The 21,912-nt window shown below is 47.2% G+C and overlaps 1 protein-coding gene across 1 annotated transcript; it reads right to left on the reverse strand.

Moving 5' to 3' along the window:
* Positions 1 to 7,132: 7,132 nt before the first annotated feature.
* On the reverse strand, positions 7,133 to 21,719 carry LOC311015188 (interferon-induced protein 44-like). Its single transcript, XM_084012309.1, has 8 exons — positions 21,660 to 21,719; positions 20,099 to 20,591; positions 14,893 to 14,941; positions 11,170 to 11,365; positions 10,911 to 11,057; positions 10,633 to 10,804; positions 9,957 to 10,057; positions 7,133 to 8,973 (listed from the first exon to the last, which is right to left on the reverse strand). The coding sequence occupies exons 2-8, from the start codon at positions 20,565 to 20,567 to the stop codon at positions 8,791 to 8,793; spliced, it is 1,317 nt and encodes a 438-aa protein (XP_083868435.1). The 5' UTR covers positions 20,568 to 20,591; positions 21,660 to 21,719; the 3' UTR covers positions 7,133 to 8,790.
* Positions 21,720 to 21,912: the final 193 nt, after the last annotated feature.

Below are 21,912 nucleotides of genomic sequence, written 5' to 3' on the forward strand. Positions count from 1 at the left end.
GATGTCAATAAAGTTAAAAATACAAAAAAATGTAGTATGAGACGTGTATACTGTGAACAGTCTGAGGGTAACAGCATACTCCAACGTTAATTTAGTAGGCAGTATGCAGTACATACACGTTGAGTATGTAGTACATTAGTATGGCATTTCGAACACAGCCAGGTTTGCAGTTGGCGGGACATTACGACTATAAAGATGCCTCATACACGAATACTAACTCGTGGGTTTATCATTATTCTTATGTTGGGGTTGTAGCAGGGGCAGATTTGGTTATCAACAGTTAACTATCAATATCAATGTGATTATCGGTATTAATAATTATATTTAATCTATCATCATGATATAATCATGAATAAACGGGGCACCACCCTGGGATCAGGGAAAAGATAACCTAAAACTGTATTCAGTCTCAATATGGAGGTTTTATACTCACATGCCAATCATCGTGATCATTGGCATAGGAGTACAAAACCAATCGAACAATTAAAAAGGCGTGAAATTCAAGCACTAGCCTTCACAACCTGCTGTTATCCAGTGACATATACACAACAAGCACAAGAGACCGCTAGTTATAATATAATAAGATTTATTAAAATCAGTAATAATGATCACAATCAATAACACTGCAATTAACAAAGCCTTATTACCTAACTACCTAACACACAAAGCTAAGCTTAAACAAAGGGAGAGACACACGTGGAGTGTGTGTGTGCGTATGTGTGTGCGTGCGTGCGTGTGCGTGCATGTGCGTGTGCGTGTGTGTGCGTGCGTGTCGCGAGAGAGAGAGAGAGAGGGAGAGGTGGCTATGGGCGGCCACCAGATGGAGCTATTCCTCGCAGCGTTCATGGGCGGAGCCACTGAGGTTTGACGGAGTAGCGAGAGAGAGAGAGAGAGAGAGAGAGAGAGAGAGAGATAGCCGTATGTAGCCACCAGATGTAGCTATGTCCCTAGCGGCCGCCGGGAACAGCTGGCTTAGGACACGTGTGTGTGTGTTAGCGGGTCACAAACAAAGAGAGAGAAAATGCGCGAGCGATATTCGGAGGGACAGAAAGCGTGCCGTTACCACACGGGCTCGCGTGAATGAACTGGCGTTTATTCCGCGAGACCGGTCTTTTAACTGATAGTAGAGGCTTTCTGAGCTCGCGAATATGGCGGAGGTTAGTCGAAAACACTGTTACAGAAATCAACCCAGCTGTGTGGGTACCCAATCAACATTCACATACAGCAGCATATGAACAAACGGACTCGGCGATCCGCGATCAGAACTTAAAACACATTAACAAGAATTACAAGCATGTCCTACACTATCGAATCTCTGCTTCTGCCCAGACAAATAGCCTCTTACTTTTGTCGATGTGAGATGCGTCGATGTGAGGTTTCCGTCCCGTGCGTTGATGGCGTTTCTTTACGCCGGCAGCGGACGGTAGTTTGTGGGGCGCTGGTTCAGCGCCGGATCCAATTAGTTGAAGAAAACAGTTAGTATTTCTTCCTTCTGCAGGAACAATCGCGGGGCTCGGCGATGTAGTCAGCTGATTTCAGACAAAGACGGGTCGAGTTATCCGTTCTGCTGGCAGCTGGGACGAAGAAAGTTTCTTCTTACCGCGGGGAACGGGAGTGTCGCGCTGTCGCGGTGGTCTCCTCGGGATCCAAAATGATAAACAAAAGAAAAATAAAACGAGTAGAGAAAAAGAGGGATAAACAGTCTGTTGCTCGTCCAGCGAGTTTGGGGAAAAGACTGCGGCCTAGGACAAAGGAAAACGCTGCAGACGTTATATTCACCTCCTGGTGTAACGTGAGTTACTTTGGAGAGAGAAAGTTTTTCTGATGGCCGCGGGATTTATAGCTTACGGCTGGTCCGGGGGACCCCCTGGAGTCCCATGCAGTTTGCAGCCAATGGAGCGCTGCAGTGTGACGTCAGATCCCGTGGCCAGGTGGAGGTGACACTAAAATGGTGGTTGTAGTTTTTTATCTCCTTTGTCCCATTGTCCTGGCCGCATGTGTAGGCTTCTGTAGGCCGCATTGTGTAGTCCTTCTAGTGAGGTCCCAACAGTCCCCCTTTTGGTCTGAAGGTTGAGGTGTGGGACGCAACCTTCGGAGCAACATAAGGGCCGAACCGTCCATGTATTCCTTGAAACACGTGGAAGTCCAAACAGTCTGTATATTCCATGGAAAAGAGGTTAAACAGTCATTCAGGTTAAAGTCCATAACTTGATGGAGGCATTGTCTGGGCAGAGACTTCTAACTATCTAACCTATATTAAACATCACTAAGGCACAATTTATACAAACATCAGCATTATCATTTCATTCAGGAAATTTCAAACAGGACCCATTCCTATTATGAAAAACAGAACGAAGACGGAAGGAAAGCGAGGAAAAAGGAAAGGGGTTAGTGGTCGCTAGGCTTACTCCGGGTGGAGGTTGGAGTTAGCCTGTGGGATGTGTGTGGTATCTCTCCGGAACCTAACATTTAGTATGGCTTTAGCCTATGCGTATCCTGTTTCCCTATGATAGATAGATTGAGGATGAATCTTATGCCCAGGTTCCTGGGGTCTACTGAGATCGGGATTGCATTGCCAAGACTATAAACCAAACGCATTTATGAAGGTTGCACCACAGTTGTAATAGCGGATTGGAGGATTTTCGTGACCAGGCATCTAAGGCATGTAAGGTGTTATTAAACAGGCTGGAGTGTAAGTTGACAGTGGCTACGATTCCCTGAGGGGGTGTTGCCTAAGTTCTGCAGTTGTTGTCACTGTGAGAAGGGTTTGATGTTTAGGTGTTAGTGCATGCGGTTACCCTGCTGTGGCCATGGTGAGTCTTCTCCTGGGTGAGAGGGAGACTGCCTCCCCCTTTCGGGTGCGGCAACTGCGATCTCTAAGAGGTGTGACAGGTTTGTAGGGCTTGCTCTGATTCGCATGAACCCACTTGTGTGTGGCTGGGTGCCTTGGTTGTGAGACCCTGATGCAGTAAGCCACTGTTGATAGCTTACCGACGATCTCGAAGGTTCGACTCCTCATGAGGATGTCGTCCACATAGATGAGGTTACCGCGTGCAGCCGCGTCACTCATCGCCTTGTGGAGGAAAATGTTGAACTCGGCGGGGGAGTTCAAATACCCAAAAGGGCAGCGATTCCAGGTATACTGGCGGTTCCCAAAGGAGAAGGCAAGCTTGTACTGGTCGGTTGGATCAACTTTCATTGTCCAGAAACCATTAGCGATGTCTACCGTTGAGAAGAAGCGGGCTCCCTTGACTTTAGCTAGCTCCTGATCCAGGTGAATCATGGGCCAGCGGGAGAGAGGAACCTGTTTGTTCAGTGGCCGGTAGTCGATGGTGAGACGCCATTTCCCAGTGGGTTTCAAGACCGGCCAGATTGGGGAATTATATGTTGAGTTGCACTCCCGGATGATTTGCTTCTCCAGCAATTTGTCCAGGATGTCTCGGATAGACTCGTATGCGGCTAACGGGATCCTGTACTGGCGTACGAAGGTTGGTGGCGCATTCGGATCAGTGGGGATGCGGACCGTGTGAAGTTGGGTCTCCCCACAGTCCTGCGAGTCTCGGGAGAAGATCGGCTGGGAGTCGTGGAACAACTTCCGTAGCGCGTCTCTCTGGTCCTCGGTAGTGAGGGCATCTGCTTTGGCAAGCTGTTGGTTTATCTCAGATTCAAAGCCCGAATAGGGTTCCTCAGGTGGTTGGTGTGTCTCACCTGAGGTCGCTTCGGTCGATTGAGTCGTTAATGCATAGACGACCAGATCACCCCCTTTCCCCAATGCTGTGCCACAAATGGCTTCACCGTGAAGGGTTTCACGACGGGCCATGGTGATCATTGCGGTTGGGAATGTGAAAAGGACATCGTCTAAGTTTTGGACCAGGATGTAGGTCGAACGATTGTTCAACTCAAGCAGGGGTGTGCCGCAGACGGTAAGGTTAAGTTCCCAGAAATGGGGTAAGGCCTGGAAGAATGCTTGGGAGCCAGGCATCTTCTGTCCCTTAAGGATGGCGAGCCGGATGGGGACGCCTGCGGTCCTGGCAGGGACCATCATGTCAACTTCGCTGGCAACCTGACATGCCTCTGGGATGGTTTGGCCTGATGTCAGGTGTTCAAGTTCAATGGGCAGGGGCTCGCTCTTAGCGTTAGCCTGGGACCAAAGAATCTGATTGACCGTGTCCAGTTTGGTGCCAAGTCTGACCAGAATATCAGCACCTAAAAGGAATGGTGGATGTAGTTTGGGCACTACGCTTATGAAATGGTCAACCTGTTTCTTCCCAATACGGATCGAGAGGGCGCACACTCCCACCGCCTTAAGGTAAATCTGCGGTGATTCTGCGGAAAGGAGGTGGTGGTTGAGAGGCGCGAAAACTGGGAGAGGTTGATGCTGGCACAGATGGTGGTACAGATCTTGACTGACGGCTGTCTTCTCTGACCAAAGCCCCAGGATTGCTTCTGGGACATGGGTGTCATTGAGATGCACACCGCCAACCAGATGAGGGCTGTACAGTGCTGGGTTTCGGTTCTCCAGCGGACACAGGAAGGATCCGTGGTGTCGGAAAGCGCTCAAGTCGCCGGCTTGGAGTTGTGGGCTCGCAAGCGGTGCGGTTCGAGCAGAGCCAGGATTAGGTTATATACTATGACATTGCATATTATTACTTTTTATGACATACAATTACGACTTTTTATGACAAACTATACTGACATTTTATACTATGACCTTCTATGACATTCGATTATGACTTTTTATGACAAACTATACTGACATTTTATACTATGAACTTCTATGACATTCGATTATGACAAACTATACTATGATAATGACATTTTATATTATTACTTGTCATGGCATACAATTATTACTTTTTATGACAAACTATACTGTGATATTTTATACTGTCCTTCTATGACATAATACGCGATGACTTTTTGTTACATACAATTATTACATTGCTCTGGAAAAGGCATCCGCATTGGTAGAGGGTCTCTGGACTCTTGGATGACGGCGACTCGTTCGTCGGAGGCCATCAGGCCACCTGAGGGGTGGAGTGGTTTTGGCGTCTCGACTTGAGCCCAGATGCGCCCCTGATGGCAGTCGATAAGCGGTGCCAGCCGGTCCAGGAGATCCTGACCAATGAGAAGTGGTTCGGTGTCAATGGCACAAATGTGGATGGGGTGCCGAGCGTGGCGGAGGCGGGGTCCCTGTACCGGCTATACTCCTCCTTGAGTGCTTCACAAAGTCTGGAGTATCGGTCCCGGTTTCTGGGTGGGAGTGTTTCTATGAAACTGTGGACCTGTCTGGTACTGGTCTTCCAGATTAGCTTGAGCTTCTCGCGTGAGGACGCATGGGGTAGGTCACGCAGACAGTGGTCCATCTCTTTGAGATAGCCATCAATATCCGACTCTTTGTGAGTCGGATCGAACCGTTCAATGTCTCTGGCGAGGGACTCTAACTGTCGGGTGCGCAGGCCATGGTTTGCGGCTGGATATGGGCCATCTGATTCACTTGACGACCCGTTATCACCACGGTAATAGTCTCGGACAGAGTGACCCCTCCCCCTTGGAGGTGGGGATGGAGTCCGAGGCATGCGTGACCCTCCTACCGAGTGTCGGTGGTGGGTACGTGGGAATCTGGAATCCCCCGTCGAGCTTCGAGCCACTGGGAAATGGCTCAGACTTCGGCGTGGGGACTCGGATGTGATGGGTCGTTTCGCTAGAGGGCCCTGATAAACACGCGGATGTGATGGGTCGTTTCACTCAGAACGTACAACACACGTGGATTAGCTCATACAGATAACACGCCACAGGCAGTGGCGTGTATATTTACGAAAAGTCATGATGCCACATTGCCTTTGTGCACTGCCAAAACAAACTATGGGGCTACCGCTGGGACAAATATCATGATACAGTCGAAGGCATTTCTGGGGACAAATATCATGATACAGGCGAAGGCATTTCCGGTCATATCGTGCACCCACACGTACACGTCATATCAAATAAGAAGTCAGAACATTAATGAATAAATGAAGAATATGAAGACAATAAATCACAGAAAATATTTGCATAAATATTTGCACTTTTCCTAACCCGTATTATTGTTAAACAGCACAATTCAAGCAACAGCAGAAATCCAAAAGTGGTCATTTACATATATTATTACTTTTTATACTATGACTTTTTATAAAATACAATTATAACTTTTTATATTATGACTTTTTATATTATGACTTTTTATGAAATACAATTATAACTTTTTGTACAATGGACTTTTTATATTATTATTTTTTTATGACATAGAATGATGACTTTTTGTGACAAACTATATGAATACATCAAATTGTCTTGAGCACAACGAACTGACAAAGAATGTGGATAGAGCTTCAATTGTTTTAATGACAAACAATTCTGACTTTTAATGATATAGTATACTATGCATTTTTTACATGCTATCATTTTTCCGACTTTTTTCAACGTACTATAATATGATTTTCTTTTTACATACTATACTATGACATTGCATATTATTACTTTTTATGACATACAATTACGACTTTTTATGACAAACTATACTGACATTTTATACTATGACCTTCTATGACATTCGATTATGACTTTTTATGACAAACTATACTGACATTTTATACTATGAACTTCTATGACATTCGATTATGACAAACTATACTATGATAATGACATTTTATATTATTACTTGTCATGGCATACAATTATTACTTTTTATGACAAACTATACTGTGATATTTTATACTGTCCTTCTATGACATAATACGCGATGACTTTTTGTTACATACAATTATTACATTTTATGACACACTACACTGTTCTTCATGTCGTAAGTCATAATTGGATCAGAACTGTGACATCCATACTCTACTATGACATTTGTTGATGGCTATCTTACTATGCTATGGCATTTTTTTATGACTATACTATGCAATAAAAAACATCATCATTTGATTACTACACTTTTTTTTAAATGAAAAAACATTGCATACTATACCAAGACATTCTTTATGGCATGCTGTTGTAAGATATTGTATCAGATACTCCAGTATGACTTGAAACTGTCAAAGTATTGTATATGACTGTAGCATACCCTCCGAATGATGGTAATAGACTCGACTGATGGTTTATTATTTATTGCTTTCCAGTTCCATAAACTGAGAACTGACGAAACAAAGAAAACAAAGCAATCACATTTCTGTTTACACAAATAATGTCCATAATAAATGGTAAATGATCTTAGTATTTGACCCCGACAACGCAACACCATACAAGCAATAGACTGCTAATTCACCACACACGCAGGAAAAGAGTGAGCATAGTTTTCAGCACAAATCATCAAACAATCACCATAAGCACAACACACAAACCATGTGCCTCTCCGGGGGGCTGCTAAAATATGCTTAGCTTTTGATGCCTCCGTTATCAAGGTGCCGATTCTGCTTTGCTGCCGTACACTCTTCAGTTAACCTTAAACTACTACCGTACTTATTCCGTCGTCAAGTGGCTTTTTTTGCCCGGTAGGAAGTAGTGGTCTTCAAAATAAAATGTCACTATTAAAGAAACAATGTCAAAATGCATTTAAATCAGATAACTGCCTTTTTTTTTAAGATTGGCTTGCAAACAATGCAAGCTGCCCTCTGGTGCACAAAACGAGAAACAGCAAGAACAAAACAAGAAACAGCAAGCACAAAAACAAGATGGGTTTGCTACAATGACAAAACAATAGTATGACGGCCCTGCTAGCTGTGTGTGTGTCTGTCTCATCTAACAGCTATTATGCAGTGCTGCTGAATCTGTCACTGCAATCATCAAAGTAATTATCAGCGAAACGAAGCATCTGGATGACGGCTCCCAGCAGGAGGATGTCGCAGTTCTGATCCAACTCTAACTCCTAGCTGTAGTTCTTCACTGGAACGACACAAGACAGTGGCAACCCGAGCCGAGCGCCAACCTCCTGCATCTGGATCACAAAAGATGTTTTTCTAAAGAAGAGATTGTGCCAACTTCTGTGAAACAACACCTACATTTTTGTTGTGTTTCTACATCTTCAATACTACACCATAAAGTAAAATATAGTAAAAAGTTAACTATATATATATATATATATATATATATATATATATAAATTATATTCTCCTAAAAACCACCCCAAAACATGAAACGCATATGTGGAGAAATCATGTCAAAATGCATTTAAATCAGACAACTGCCTTTTTTTTAAGATTGGCTTGCAAACAATGCAAGCTGCCCTCTGGTGCACAAAACGAGAAACAGCAAGAACAAAACAAGAAACAGCAAGCACAAAAACAAGATGGGTTTGCTACAATGACAAAACAATAGTATGACGGCCCTGCTAGCTGTGTGTGTGTCTGTCTCATCTAACAGCTATTATGCAGTGCTGCTGAATCTGTCACTGCAATCCATCCATCCATCCATTTTCTACCGCTTATCCTGTATTTAGGGTCACGGGGGGGCTGGAGCCGATCCCAGCTATCATTGGGCGAAGGCAGGGTACACCCTGGACAGGACGCCAGTCTATCACAGGGCCGACATGTAGAGACAAACAACCATTCATGCTCACATTCACACCTACGGGCAATTTAGAGTCACCGATTAACCTATCCCCATCTTGCATGTCTTTGGACTGTGGGAGGAAGCCGGAGAACCCGGAGAGAACCCACGCTTACACGGGGAGAACATGCAAACTCCACACAGAAGGAACCCGGGCCGACCCAGGGATCGAACCCAGGACCCTCTTGCTGTGAGGCGAGAGTGCTACCAACTACACCACCGGTCACTCCAATCATCAAAGTAATTATCAGCGAAACGAAGCATCTGGATGACGGCTCCCAGCAGGAGGATGTCGCAGTTCTGATCCAACTCCAACTCCTCGCTGTAGTTCTTCACTGGAACGACACAAGACAGTGGCAACCCGAGCCGAGCGCCAACCTCCTGCATCTGGATCACAAAAGACATTTTTCTAAAGAACGGATTATGCCGACTTCTGTGAAACAACAGCTCAGTTTTTGTTGTGTTGATACATCTTCAATACTACACCATAAAGTAAAATATAGTAAAAACTAGAGATGCACCGATCCAGTTTTTTCCGATGCAATCTGATACCGATACCTTGGCTGAGCATATCAGCCGATACCCGATACCGATCCGATACTACTGTTGAATGAATGAACGGTATACCTTGCCATGTGAGTGAAGGCATCAGGCTTGACATAAACATTTAGCCTTGTTAAAAAAGGTAACAAATGAACACAGATATAAATGTACTTAATATTATTTATTAACAAATAACAAAGTGTACATTAGCAGCAAAAATAAATAAATAACACTTGTATCCATGTAAAGTGCACTGCAAATTTTAAATTGTAATATAAAATTTAGCAGCTGCCTGAAATCCAACAAACTATGGCTTAATTAACCGGCGCTTGCTCCATGTTGGTCTATGTTTGCTGCTAGTGCGTGATGACGTAACCAGCGTTGCAAATTGAAGTGACTAGATTGCTGTAACTGTATTGCTGTGTCTGATATTAATAAAAATGAAATGACTGGATCGGAATGCTGGATCGGCCTCATTCATCCGATATAGCTAATTAGTCAATATCGGAGCCGATATCCGATCCAGGAATCGGATCGGTGCATCCCCAGTGAAAAAGCACTACAATTCTGCAGTACTGCAAATCCAAATCCTTTTCTTCTGTATGAACTACCTAAAATTGCCAGGATGGATCATGTGCCCACACCTGATGCAAAGAGGACAAAACAAAAGCTCCTGCCTTGGAAAGAAAGCACGCGCACACACACACACACACACACACACACACACACACACACCTGTTCCATCTACCTGTCAAAGCTGCTCTGCGTTCTCATCTGTCTCTCCTTCTGTGCTCATATCAATGAAGTCAAGTCGACTGAACACTCACCTTTTCCTTGATGTAACCACTCTTGTAAATGTTTCTCACATCCTTGCTCACCAAAGGGCAGGCTTCGTCTACTTTAGTGAGCAGGACCAGCTGAGGAATCCCTGGAAACACCAGAGCAGAAAGATGTCCAAAACGCTGTAGATTTCCAGGTATCAGACTGTCAACATTTTGACGCAACACTTTAGTTTTGTGTTGTGTCATTTAAATTCTCTTCTTTATTGTTTACAAGTCACTGACCGTATGAAGCGTCTTTTTGAAGACTGTTGGAGGAATGAAGTGTACATGCTATGGGTATTACTGTTTCACTCCACTGTGAAAATGTGAGTATACATCTCACACTTAAGCAATAGCTATAAGAAGTTGAAACCTTCCGCACAAGCACACACATGAGAGTAGGAGGAGTAGAAATACTGCATTTGGTATTTGTAAGCTTGTAGTTTACAGTGTTGATCAGCGATACAGTAAATGTAAGCAGTTCCAACAGCTGTAAACCACTGTCTCGGCTGTAAGCTCGGTGAATGTGGAGCCTCATGGGAGCAGGGGAACCACTAACCCTTCAATAGAGTTTTTTGTTGTACCATGTTGAGATACAAATAGCATACAATCATACCAATATTAAGAGTGATCATATACAGTACGACTACAACCTTATGAAGTGGGAGTCAATTTCACTGACCCATCAAGCTGACGTTTGTGCGGATAGCATACAGCTTCTCCTCCAGCTTTGTGGGCATGATGGAGACCTTGCAGGCATCAGTGACATAGGCAACACAGTGGATTCCGTCCTTGAGCTCTGGGGATTTACGATAGCCATTGGCCTCCGAATTCAGAGGAGCAGAGGGGTTGAACTGAGGCATACAGTTGAAGGGAAGGACAAGCAAAGTTTGAGTTAACTACAGCAAAATCAAAGGCTCAAACATTCACTATCCTGCTCAATGACACAAAAACCTGTACCTGATAACGATCTGGCATATGACCTTTAAGGATGCTGCTGATGTCATCTATATTAAGCCCTGTGATTTCCTCCAACCCCATGGTATCACAAAAGATGATTGGCAGAGGTTTCCCTTCTCGCCCAGCTTTCAAAGAGTAGGTGCGAAACTGTTAAAAACAAAGCAAAGGAGTAAAAGAACCACATGATGGGGAGCCAGGCACCTTTTTCCTTTTGAAGTCAAACACCACAAATGGAAATCACTAAGTGGCAGGAACTAACTTGTGTGGTGAGGCTGGTGGTAGAGCAGCCAGCATTGGCCTGGCTGGTGACATGGCCTCTAAACACAGAGTTGATAGAATTGAAGAAGCTGGACTTCCCAGCTCCAACCGGTCCAATGAGCAGGACCCGGACCTGGGACACAGAGCTCACTGTAGGTTTGTACATCTTAATGCTCTCCATCATCTCCATTTTCTTTCTGTAGAAACAAGAAAGGATAAAGAAGCTTTCATCACGTGAATAGGTTGTTAGTGGTTCTTAGCCTGGCTGTTAGAGATATGTTGTGTAAAGCCAGTTGACTTCTGTGATTGTTACATTCATGGCTGTGGACAAATGTATGAGAAGAACTCAAGAACTGCACTGTTACTTACTTTCTATGGACACAAAGTCCTCCTGTTACAGGCGATGAGCATATGATATAGCATATGAGAAGGAGAAACAGTATACTGTAGCCTATATACAAATAAAAAGATTTCAATGCAATAATCAATGCGGCTTGCATTTCAACACATTATGGAACTATGTATCAGCTCTCATTCTAAAACATGGCTACTTTTGGTCATTTGTAATAAAAAAAATTGGATCTGTTTCTGCTGACTGCCTGCTAAACACTCGGTTAATTAAAGACGACATTAAAGCAAATACTCTTCTCTTGGATCAAGCGTCTTCGCCCCCCCCCCCCCCCCCCCCCCCACCCCCAAACCAACGAAAAAAATAATCCTGTGATTTATTTGATTTTGAGATTAATTTTATTTTCTCTGAGAGCTTTTAATTTTTTAGTTTGTTTTTGAAGGCATTGTTGTCTTGGTCATTGGCAGAGATTTTTAAAAAACATAATGTACAAAAAGAAGAAAAATTAAAACTGCGTGCAGTATCGTGACAGGCCCTCGCTCATATGCGGTCGTGGAGTGCCTGCGGTCACAGGGCAGTGTCGTGGACGCTGCCCTTGGCGCGGCCGCCTCTCCTGGCGCAAGTCAAGACACAAGCGATGGACGCCGAAAGGCATCCGTCTATCACTTGCGATCGTGGAGTGCCTGCATTCACACGGCAGCGCGGCAGCCGCCTACCCGTGCAGCGGCCACCTCCTCGTGGCGGCAGCTTAGACACAAGCGATTGACATTCAAAGCCATCTGTCTGTCACATACACACATGTTCATGCCTTCCTGACATCTCTCCTCCTCCCCCTAGTGTGTCCTCTCCTCCTCCCCCTGTGTCCTCCTTGCAAGCTGAAATGAGAGGAATTAGTTAAAAAAAATCAGGTGTGGCTTTTACTTAGAAAAGTCACAAAATCAATTACATTTCCTGTTGCCAGTAGGTGGCGCTCTGACAGAGTGAATATCACAGTGCAGATGTGTTCAGGAGGGAACTCTAATCAAGTGTGGAAAGTTTGGAGCAGATCAGAGAACAAACACTGAAGTTATAATGTTTATGGCAGAGTTCAACTGACAGATGTGTGAGATGCATTTGAAGTGTGCCATCTCTCCTCCTCCCTTTGTGTCCAGGCTGAAATGAGAGGAATTGGTTAAAAAAGGAATTAAAAGTGGCATGACTGTTGATCTGGTGTGAAGCAGACTGCAACTGCATGTGAGATTCAGAGTTCTCCATGTGTCACTGAATCGATCTCTGACTCCCCCTGGTGGTCGCTGGCCCCATGTGTCTCTCCCCCCTATGCTCCTTGAGTGAGAAACTTGCTGAATTACACACTTGGCTAAAAACATTTTTTTATCTACTTTATGATAACTTTAGGCGGTGGGTCCAAGAGGATTTTTTGTTCATCTCCACTTGGGCTATCTAGGAAAAAACATTTCATGCGTCTACGCCCTACCTAGAGGGGGGGCTGTTGCTCAGAAAAAGTGCCTAAAATCGGTCACATTTCATGTCGCCATTAGGTGGCGCTTTACCTGTGAGTTAAAATTGCAGTTGTGTTCAGGACGTGACTCTCAACAAGCATGAATATTTTGGAGCAGATCGGAGAAGAAACGGTGAAGTTATAACAGTTTTAATGCCAATGGCTGCCGTGGCCACGCCCCAAGACTTTTTGAGCATCTTTTAGGAACTTTTTGTCCTTAAGGCCTTTCCAACCACATATGAAATTTTGGTATCAATCGGATCAACGGTATAGGACAAGTTCGATTTAGTACGACCCCTGTGAATGGCCAAAAACAGGCAAAAATGGCATTTTTTGGAAATTTGTGGCAGCGCCAAACATTAACCAATTTTGATGAAACTTGACATATCTGTTCTTTGACGCTATGCCAACATAGGTTTCGAGTTTCGTAATTTTTCGGGCAAAGGTTATAGAGTTATGCTAATTGCATTTTGGTAGCCCCACCCTCTAATGTTCATTGGCCGATATCTTCTGATAAAATGCATATTTTCGAAACCTTTTTGGACCAACCCCTCAGCTAGGTCTACTGAGTATGCGTACCGAATTTCGCAATGCGCAACTTCCTGTTTTTCATAAAATCCAAGATGGCGGAAAATTTTCCCAGGCGGACTTTTGTACTCCAAGAGGCATTTTTGTAGAGGAGACTTGTTTGCACATGTGTGCAAAGTTTCATGTCAATCGGACTTACAGTGCGGCGGGGCTGGCAAATCTCCACTCTAGGTGGCGCTAGCGAGCAACTTTTTATGTCTGAATGCGAAGACACCAAATTCTTCAATTTTTCACCAGGCCCTATAGACACTCCTATTTTCGAATAGGGCTTCGCAGCCCGACGTTGTCGGCGCTCGGGCCCTAAAAAAGGAACTGAGTTGGACAAACTCTTACCATACTGACAGACTTGACCTGTAATAGGCAGTTGGTTTGTTATGTCAAGTATGTGTTGAAAATTGAAATGCAATGCAATTTTTACAGTCCGGAGTTATAGTAATATTTTTGCATTCCTTGTGTTTACAGGGTTAGTGGTACAGGTTTTGCTAAAGTTCAAATTTCCTTGCAGGGTCTTTATAAGGTCTTTATCTCCTAATTTTTGATAATGATAAAATTGGTACATTGCGCTGTACTCATTCACCTCATGTGTTTACTGGGTATTTCTCTGCTTTATTGTGTACTCTTTTCATTGATATGTATATCAGTAGGCTAGTCATTATGTCATTCTCTGTGTGTAACAGCTAACTTTTCATCGAGTTCATGTATGACAAGGTGTTAAGCGTAGCTTGTTTGCTTCTTCATCTGTGTACGGCTGAGGACAGCCTTGTTATTACCAGGGGGGAGTATGTAACAGCCAGAGTATAACAGGGCACTACCAGTTAACGCCACACGGTGGCGCCTCCTTTTGTTTGGTCACTTGATATCACCTTTCTCCCCTAGTCGACTTCCTTGACTTCAGTAATGTGGACGCTGGTGAAGGCTACAGGTCACGAACTATACCTCCTCCGTTTATTGTTTTGCTGAGGGTAATAGTTTATGCCGTGAGACCTGGCTTGTATGGTCTGTATCTGTGAATAAATGTACAGTGCGGAAATCCCTCCACTTCGTCTCCGGCCTCACAACTTTATTTCGTGCTGGAGCTGAGCTATTAGCATCCGTGGCTAAGCTTCTCGCCAACCCCACGTTACAATCAGTGAATATGGAGGCAAAAACAGCATGGCAGTCTGTGGTGTCTCGGCGCCCTGAGACGGTATCCTACGTTTCATCCAGAGACCAAACCAAAGAATCGAATATTTTACCCCTAGTAAGCATGGCAACCAATATCATTATGTGCAGGATGGTATCCATCTTACTTCAATTCCCAGGTGATAGTCCTCCAAGGCCTCTCAAGTTCTGTGGTTTCTGCCGAAGACCAAAAACAATTATATAAAAACAATGATCTGATTAAGTTTTATAAAAATATTACTCATCTATGCATATTTTTTCTATAGTATACTGTAAAAAATACTCCATTTCACGTAATAGTCCTGCATTCAAAATGTTACTTTAGACCAAATGGAGTTGCATTATATATAATTAAATTACGAAATGTATATTCACAATGCATTATGGCCCAGGTCTATATCATTGGATTATAATTATTGATGCCTTAATCTGATGATCACTTCAGTGTTGCAGCTGGTAAAAGTGGAACTTATATTAACAACTTTATATACTTATTAGGCGCTAGGAGTTAATACGTTTATTTATATATTTTTTTATATAAAGAACGTAAATCTGTGACGTATCCTAACTAGAAATAATGTTAAATAAATGTAGGTAAAAGTACAATATTTCCCTCTGAGAAGTAGTGGACTAAGTATAAATGTATAAATATAGTCAAGTGTCATGTACCAGGCAAGGAGGGAGGACCCAAATGCAGGGGCAGTGTAAAAAAAGGCTTTTATTCTTAACATAAAAGGTATAAACACAAAATCACTCCACCGGGAGGAAACAAAACGAGGCTACAAACAAAACTACAAAAATACCAACTTAACTTGAGGTGACGTGGAAGGTGACATGGAACGTGACGTGGAACGTGACGTGACAAGAAACAGGACGAACTGGCGCAAGACAAGGGGAGACGCAGACTTAAATACACAGAGGGATAACGAGCAACAGGTGGCAACAATCAGGGATCAGGGATGACATCAGACCAGGGAAACACATGAGGAAGGGCAAGTGACCTGAAACGAGAAGGGAGTTATATTCAAAATAAGACAGGAAATGACAAGACAAAAACCCAAGACAAGACATTACCTCACCAACGTGACAGTACCCCCCCCTTAAGGGACAGATCCCAGATGTCCCTAAGGTCCATGATACGTAGGGCGGGTGGAGGGGGCCAGGAGGCAGGGCTCAGGAGGCCGGGCATGAAGGCGACTTAGTGGGCGGGACCGCTCAGGAGGCCGGGCATGAGGGCGACCTAGCGGGCGGGACCGCTCAGGAGGCCGGGCATGAAGGCGACTTAGCGGGCGGGGCCGCTCAGGAGGCCGGGCATGAGGGCGACCTAGCGGGCGGGACCGCTCAGGAGGCCGGGCATGAGGGCGACCTAGCGGGCGGGACCGCTCAGGAGGCCGGGCATGAGGGCGACCTAGCGGGCGGGACCGCTCAGGAGGCCGGGCATGAGGGCGACCTAGCGGGCGGGACCGCTCAGGAGGCCGGGCCTGAGGACGACCTAGCTGACGTGGCCGCTCAGGAAGGCGACGTGGAGCAGGCATAGGACGACCACCGGTCGGAACAGGAACGGGTGACGAGCGGACCTCCCGAAGGCTGCGTGGAGCAGGCGTAGGACGGCCCCCCGTGGGAACAGGAACGGGTGACGAGCGGACCTCCCGAAGGCTGCGTGGAGCAGGCGTAGGACGGCCCCCCGTCGGAACAGGAACGGGTGACGAGCGGACCTCCCGAAGGCTGCGTGGAGCAGGCGTCGGACGGCCCCCCGTCTGGACAGGAACGGGTGACGAGCGGACCTCCCGAAGGCTGCGTGGAGCAGGCGTAGGACGGCCCCCCGTCGGAACAGGAACGGGTGACGAGCGGACCTCCCGAAGGCTGCGTGGAGCAGGCGTAGGACGGCCCCCCGTCTGGACAGGAACGGGTGACGAGCGGACCTCCCGAAGGCTGCGCGGAGCAGGCGTCGGACGGACCCCCGTCGGAACAGGAACGGGTGACGAGCGGACCTCCCGGAGGCTGCGCGGAGCAGGCGTAGGACGGCCCCCCGTCGGAACAGGAACGGGCGACGAGCGGACCTCCCGAAGGCTGCGTGGAGCAGGCGTAGGACGGCCCCCCGTCTGGACAGGAACGGGTGACGAGCGGACCTCCCGGAGGCTGCGTGGAGCAGGCGTAGGACGGCCCCCCGTCGGAACAGGAACGGGTGACGAGCGGACCTCCCGAGGGCTGCGTGGAGCAGGCGTCGGACGGCCCCCCGTCTGGACAGGAATGGGTGACGAGCGGACCTCCCGAAGGCTGCGTGGAGCAGGCGTCGGACGGACCCCCGTCGGAACAGGAACGGGTGACGAGCGGACCTCCCGGAGGCTGCGCGGAGCAGGCGTAGGACGGCCCCCCGTCGGAACAGGAACGGGCGACGAGCGGACCTCCCGAAGGCTACGTGGAGCAGGCGCGGGACGGCCCCCCGTCGGAACAGGAACTGGTGACGAGCGGACCTCCCGAAGGCTGCGTGGAGCAGGCGCGGGACGGTCCCCCGTCGGAACAGGAACTGGTGACAGGCGAACCCCCAATAGGCTGCGAGGAGCAGGTGTGGGACGGTCCCCTGTCTGGGCTGGTGCCGGACGATCCTCCGCCGGGACTGGTGACGGACGGGCCGCCGACTGAGGACCACTGGAGAGTGTCGACCGGATCGCCGACTGAAGACCACTGGCAGGTATCGACCGGATCGCCGACTGAAGACCACTGGCAGGTATCGACCGGACCGCCGACTGAAGACCACTGGCAGGTGTCGACCGGGCCGCCGACTGAAGGCCAATGGCAGGTGTCGACCGGACCGCCGACTGAAGACCACTGGCAGGTGTCGACCGGACCGCCGACTGAAGACCACTGGCAGGTGTCGACCGGACCGCCGACTGAAGACCACTGGCAGGTGTCGACCGGACCGCCGACTGAAGACCAGTGACCGAGACATGGGCTAATGGCGCAGCTGTGACCGAGGCGTGGGCTGGTAGCTCGGCTGGGACTGTGGCGTGGGCTGGTAGCTCGGCTGTGACTGTGGCGTGGGCTGGTAGCTCGGCTGTGGCTGAGGCCTGGACTGGTAGCTCGGCTGTGGCCTGGACTGGGTGCTTGGCTGTGGCCTGGACTGGGTGCTTGGCTGTGGCCTGGACTGGGTGCTTGGCTGTGGCCTGGACTGGGTGCTTGGCTGTGGCCTGGACTGGGTGCTTGGCTGTGGCCTGGACTGGGTGCTTGGCTGTGGCTGAGGCCTGGACTGGATGCTTGGCTGTGGCTGAGGCCTGGACTGGATGCTTGGCTGTGGCTGAGGCCTGGACTGGATGCTTGGCTGTTGCTGAGGCCTGGACTGGATGCTTGGCTGTTGCTGAGGCCTGGACTGGATGCTTGGCTGTGGCTGAGGCCTGGACTGGATGCTTGGCTGTGGCTGTGGCCTGGACTGGGTGCTTGGCTGTGGCCTGGACTGGGTGCTTGGCTGTGGCCTGGACTGGGTGCTTGGCTGTGGCCTGGACTGGGTGCTTGGCTGTGGCCTGGACTGGGTGCTTGGCTGTGGCCTGGACTGGGTGCTTGGCTGTGGCCTGGACTGGGTGCTTGGCTGTGGCCTGGACTGGGTGCTTGGCTGTGGCCTGGACTGGGTGCTTGGCTGTGGCCTGGACTGGGTGCTTGGCTGAGGCCTGGACTGGATGCTTGGCTGTGGCTGAGGCCTGGACTGGATGCTTGGCTGTGGCTGAGGCCTGGACTGGATGCTTGGCTGTGGCTGAGGCCTGGACTGGATGCTTGGCTGTTGCTGAGGCCTGGACTGGATGCTTGGCTGTGGCTGAGGCCTGGACTGGATGCTTGGCTGTGGCTGAGGCCTGGACTGGATGCTTGGCTGTGGCTGAGGCCTGGACTGGATGCTTGGCTGTGGCCTGGACTGGATGCTTGGCTGTGGCTGAGGCCTGGACTGGATGCTTGGCTGTGGCCTGGACTGGATGCTTGGCTGTGGCTGAGGCCTGGACTGGATGCTTGGCTGTGGCTGAGGCCTGGACCGGATGCTTGGCTGTGGCTGAGGCCTGGACTGGATGCTTGGCTGTGGCCTGGACTGGATGCTTGGCTGTGGCTGAGGCCTGGACTGGATGCTTGGCTGTGGCTGAGGCCTGGACTGGATGCTTGGCTGTGGCTGAGGCCTGGACCGGATGCTTGGCTGTGGCTGAGGCCTGGACCGGATGCTTGGCTGTGGCTGAGGCCTGGACTGGATGCTTGGCTGTGGCTGAGGCCTGGACTGGTAGCATGGCTGGAACTGCGGCTGGCCGGGGTTCAGGGGCGGAAACCAGGTGTGTAACCCAGTCAGGCAGAGAGCCCCTGAGCCACGGCCTGGAGGAAACCAGTTCCCCCGCCTCCTTCCGGAAAGTCTTCCTCTCCCCCTTGGTGTCTGCACAATCGTAGCAGATTTGGAGGTACTGGAGGCTGTCCATAACCTCATTGAATTCCATCCGGAAGATGGCTGGGTCCATGCTGGCTTCTGCTGCTGCCTCCGCTGGGTCCTTACTGGCCAGTTCGTTCTGTCATGTACCAGGCAAGGAGGGAGGACCCAAATGCAGGGGCAGTGTAAAAAAAGGCTTTTATTCTTAACATAAAAGGTATAAACACAAAATCACTTCACCGGGAGGAAACAAAACGAGGCTACAAACAAAACTACAAAAATACCAACTTAACTTGAGGTGACGTGGAAGGTGACATGGAACGTGACGTGGAACGTGACGTGACAAGAAACAGGACGAACTGGCACAAGACAAGGGGAGACGCAGACTTAAATACACAGAGGGATAACGAGCAACAGGTGGCAACAATCAGGGATCAGGGATGACATCAGACCAGGGAAACACATGAGGAAGGGCAAGTGACCTGAAACGAGAAGGGAGTTATATTCAAAATAAGACAGGAAATGACAAGACAAAAACCCAAGACAAGACATTACCTCACCAACGTGACAGTCAAGTACCTCCAAATTGTATTGAAGCACAGTACTTGAGTTACCTAAATGTACATTTCTCCACTGCTTTAACAAAAGCACAATTGCTTACAAGAACACAAAGTTGTTCGTAGATCTAACCTTGCATTACATTGATGCGTTTAACTTTTAAATATAAAAAGTGTTCTTCAGAGGCAAAACCTCCATTCATATTTTTGGTTATTTGGAATTGGGGTGGGGGATATGTTCACCTCCATCACACAAAGCTGCTGAACAGCTGCTGCTGTACCTGGTTCATCCAGTTGAAGGCTGAATTAATGTTTGGTTTATTATTTATTGTAATTTTACTATTCATTTTAGTGAGTTTGGATTTATAATATGCACAGTGAACTCACCCTCGACTTGGTAGACTTCACACTCCGTCAGCTTGAGGTCGTTGCCATGCATTTCTGCAGCGTTAAAGGTGTAATAGCTTCTTGGATTGCTATACACTACATCTTTGCCATTCATGAGGACCAGGGCTTCTCCAAAATACGGACCAGTGTTACTTATCATTCTAACTGCATGTGCGGGATTAATGACTGGATATCTGAGGAGCTTTTCTCCACTGAAGGTGAAAAGAAAGGCCTGGTCATCATTCACATACTGCCCAGTCTGACTGAAGGGTTGTTTGGTGTAGCCTCCAAACACAAAGCCGGAGGCGTTGTAGCCCACAGACACTGTGGGACAGCGGGTGTCACAGCGTTGGTGAAAGGCTGCACCGGTGAAACCATGAATGCTGGCCTTGTACAGCAGCTGGAGTTTGACGCTTCCCCACTGGGAGCAGATAGACCCCTGCTGGCTCCAAGTTAGCCTGGAGTTCATCGTGAACAGTTGGTCTGCTGAAGTCTGTAACGGATGGTGGAGGAACCTTTGACTCACTGTGGTGTCTAAAACATTAAATTATGCATTAAAATATCTCGACAAATTGACTTTGGATAAACTACATTAATTACCATCCAGATTGCATCCGATCTTCATGGTTTCAAAAAATAAACATCAATAGATTACTACATTCCACAAAAAAAACATGAAAACTATTGGCTATTACGGTTGTGATTAATGAATTGTTGTAAATACACAATGTACACATCATTTGGTCCACTAGCTGCTGTCATCAAATGTATTTTATATTTCAATATACTTTGATGTATCAGGTTTTAAGCCCCCATGTGTGGACAACTTTTTAGTTTGGAGATGATCTAATTCTCATTCTTTCTTCCATTTAGCTCAGAAGTAAGCCACTTTCTACGTGTGTCAAATGTCCAAGTTTGAATAACTATAAACACAACTCCATTGTATTTTAATGTACTTTAGATTGCTCCTCTTTACCTTCTCAGACTTAAAGCTGTAGTCTATGATTTTTCAATTGACCCAAATTCATCCAATAGTAGCCATCCGGTCCGCATGGTTTGTGGCGAGCGATCGCCGAGCAGTTTGGGATCGGGGACGTACTGCAGTCGGGGTGAGAGAGAAATCCGATCAGCACCCGCTGCATTTACACCGATAATGTGTCATCATTCATGGCCGTAATAAACACTATTACTGCTTTATACATGTTGTGGAAGTCCCGGACACACTGGTAAAATGGGGGGGATGCTTTTTTCAAACCTTTCAAATCGTAGACTACAGCTTTAATTCCTCCAGTTTCAACATGTGAAAATAAGGGTTTACCACTTTACCCGGACAGTTTTCTTAAGCACAGACAAAGATAATAAAGTAAAGTTTTTTCTCAGACTGACATTGGCTCAGCTTAATAAGAAAACTGTTCCGATTGTGAAGAAATGGCTTGCCACAATCCGATTGTAACAGTCAGGATAGTCAGATTAAAACGTTACCTGGCTCATTCATATTCAAATTTGGCAAAATATGAAATCTTTTCAAATAACAATACTATATCGACATGTTCAGCCTTACCTTCTTCCCAGTCGGTGCGGATGGTGAGCAGCTCTGACGGTGGTTGCCAGATGTTTCCACGGTGGCGTTTGCAGAAAAATGAAACCGAAAGTATGCATCTCTAAATAAAACCACGTGACCTGCAAGCTGAACGCCGAGTGCTGGCAGTTTCAAACACATTCACCGTGAAGTCTGTATCATCTAACTCCTTTGACCACTTTTTCAACGTAGATAATTCATTTTAACATCAATGCATTCAAATCAATAAGTGTGC

Source organism: Eutrigla gurnardus (genome assembly GCF_963514095.1).
Source record: "Eutrigla gurnardus genome assembly, chromosome: 6".
Classification (NCBI taxonomy): Eukaryota; Metazoa; Chordata; class Actinopteri; order Perciformes; family Triglidae; genus Eutrigla; species Eutrigla gurnardus.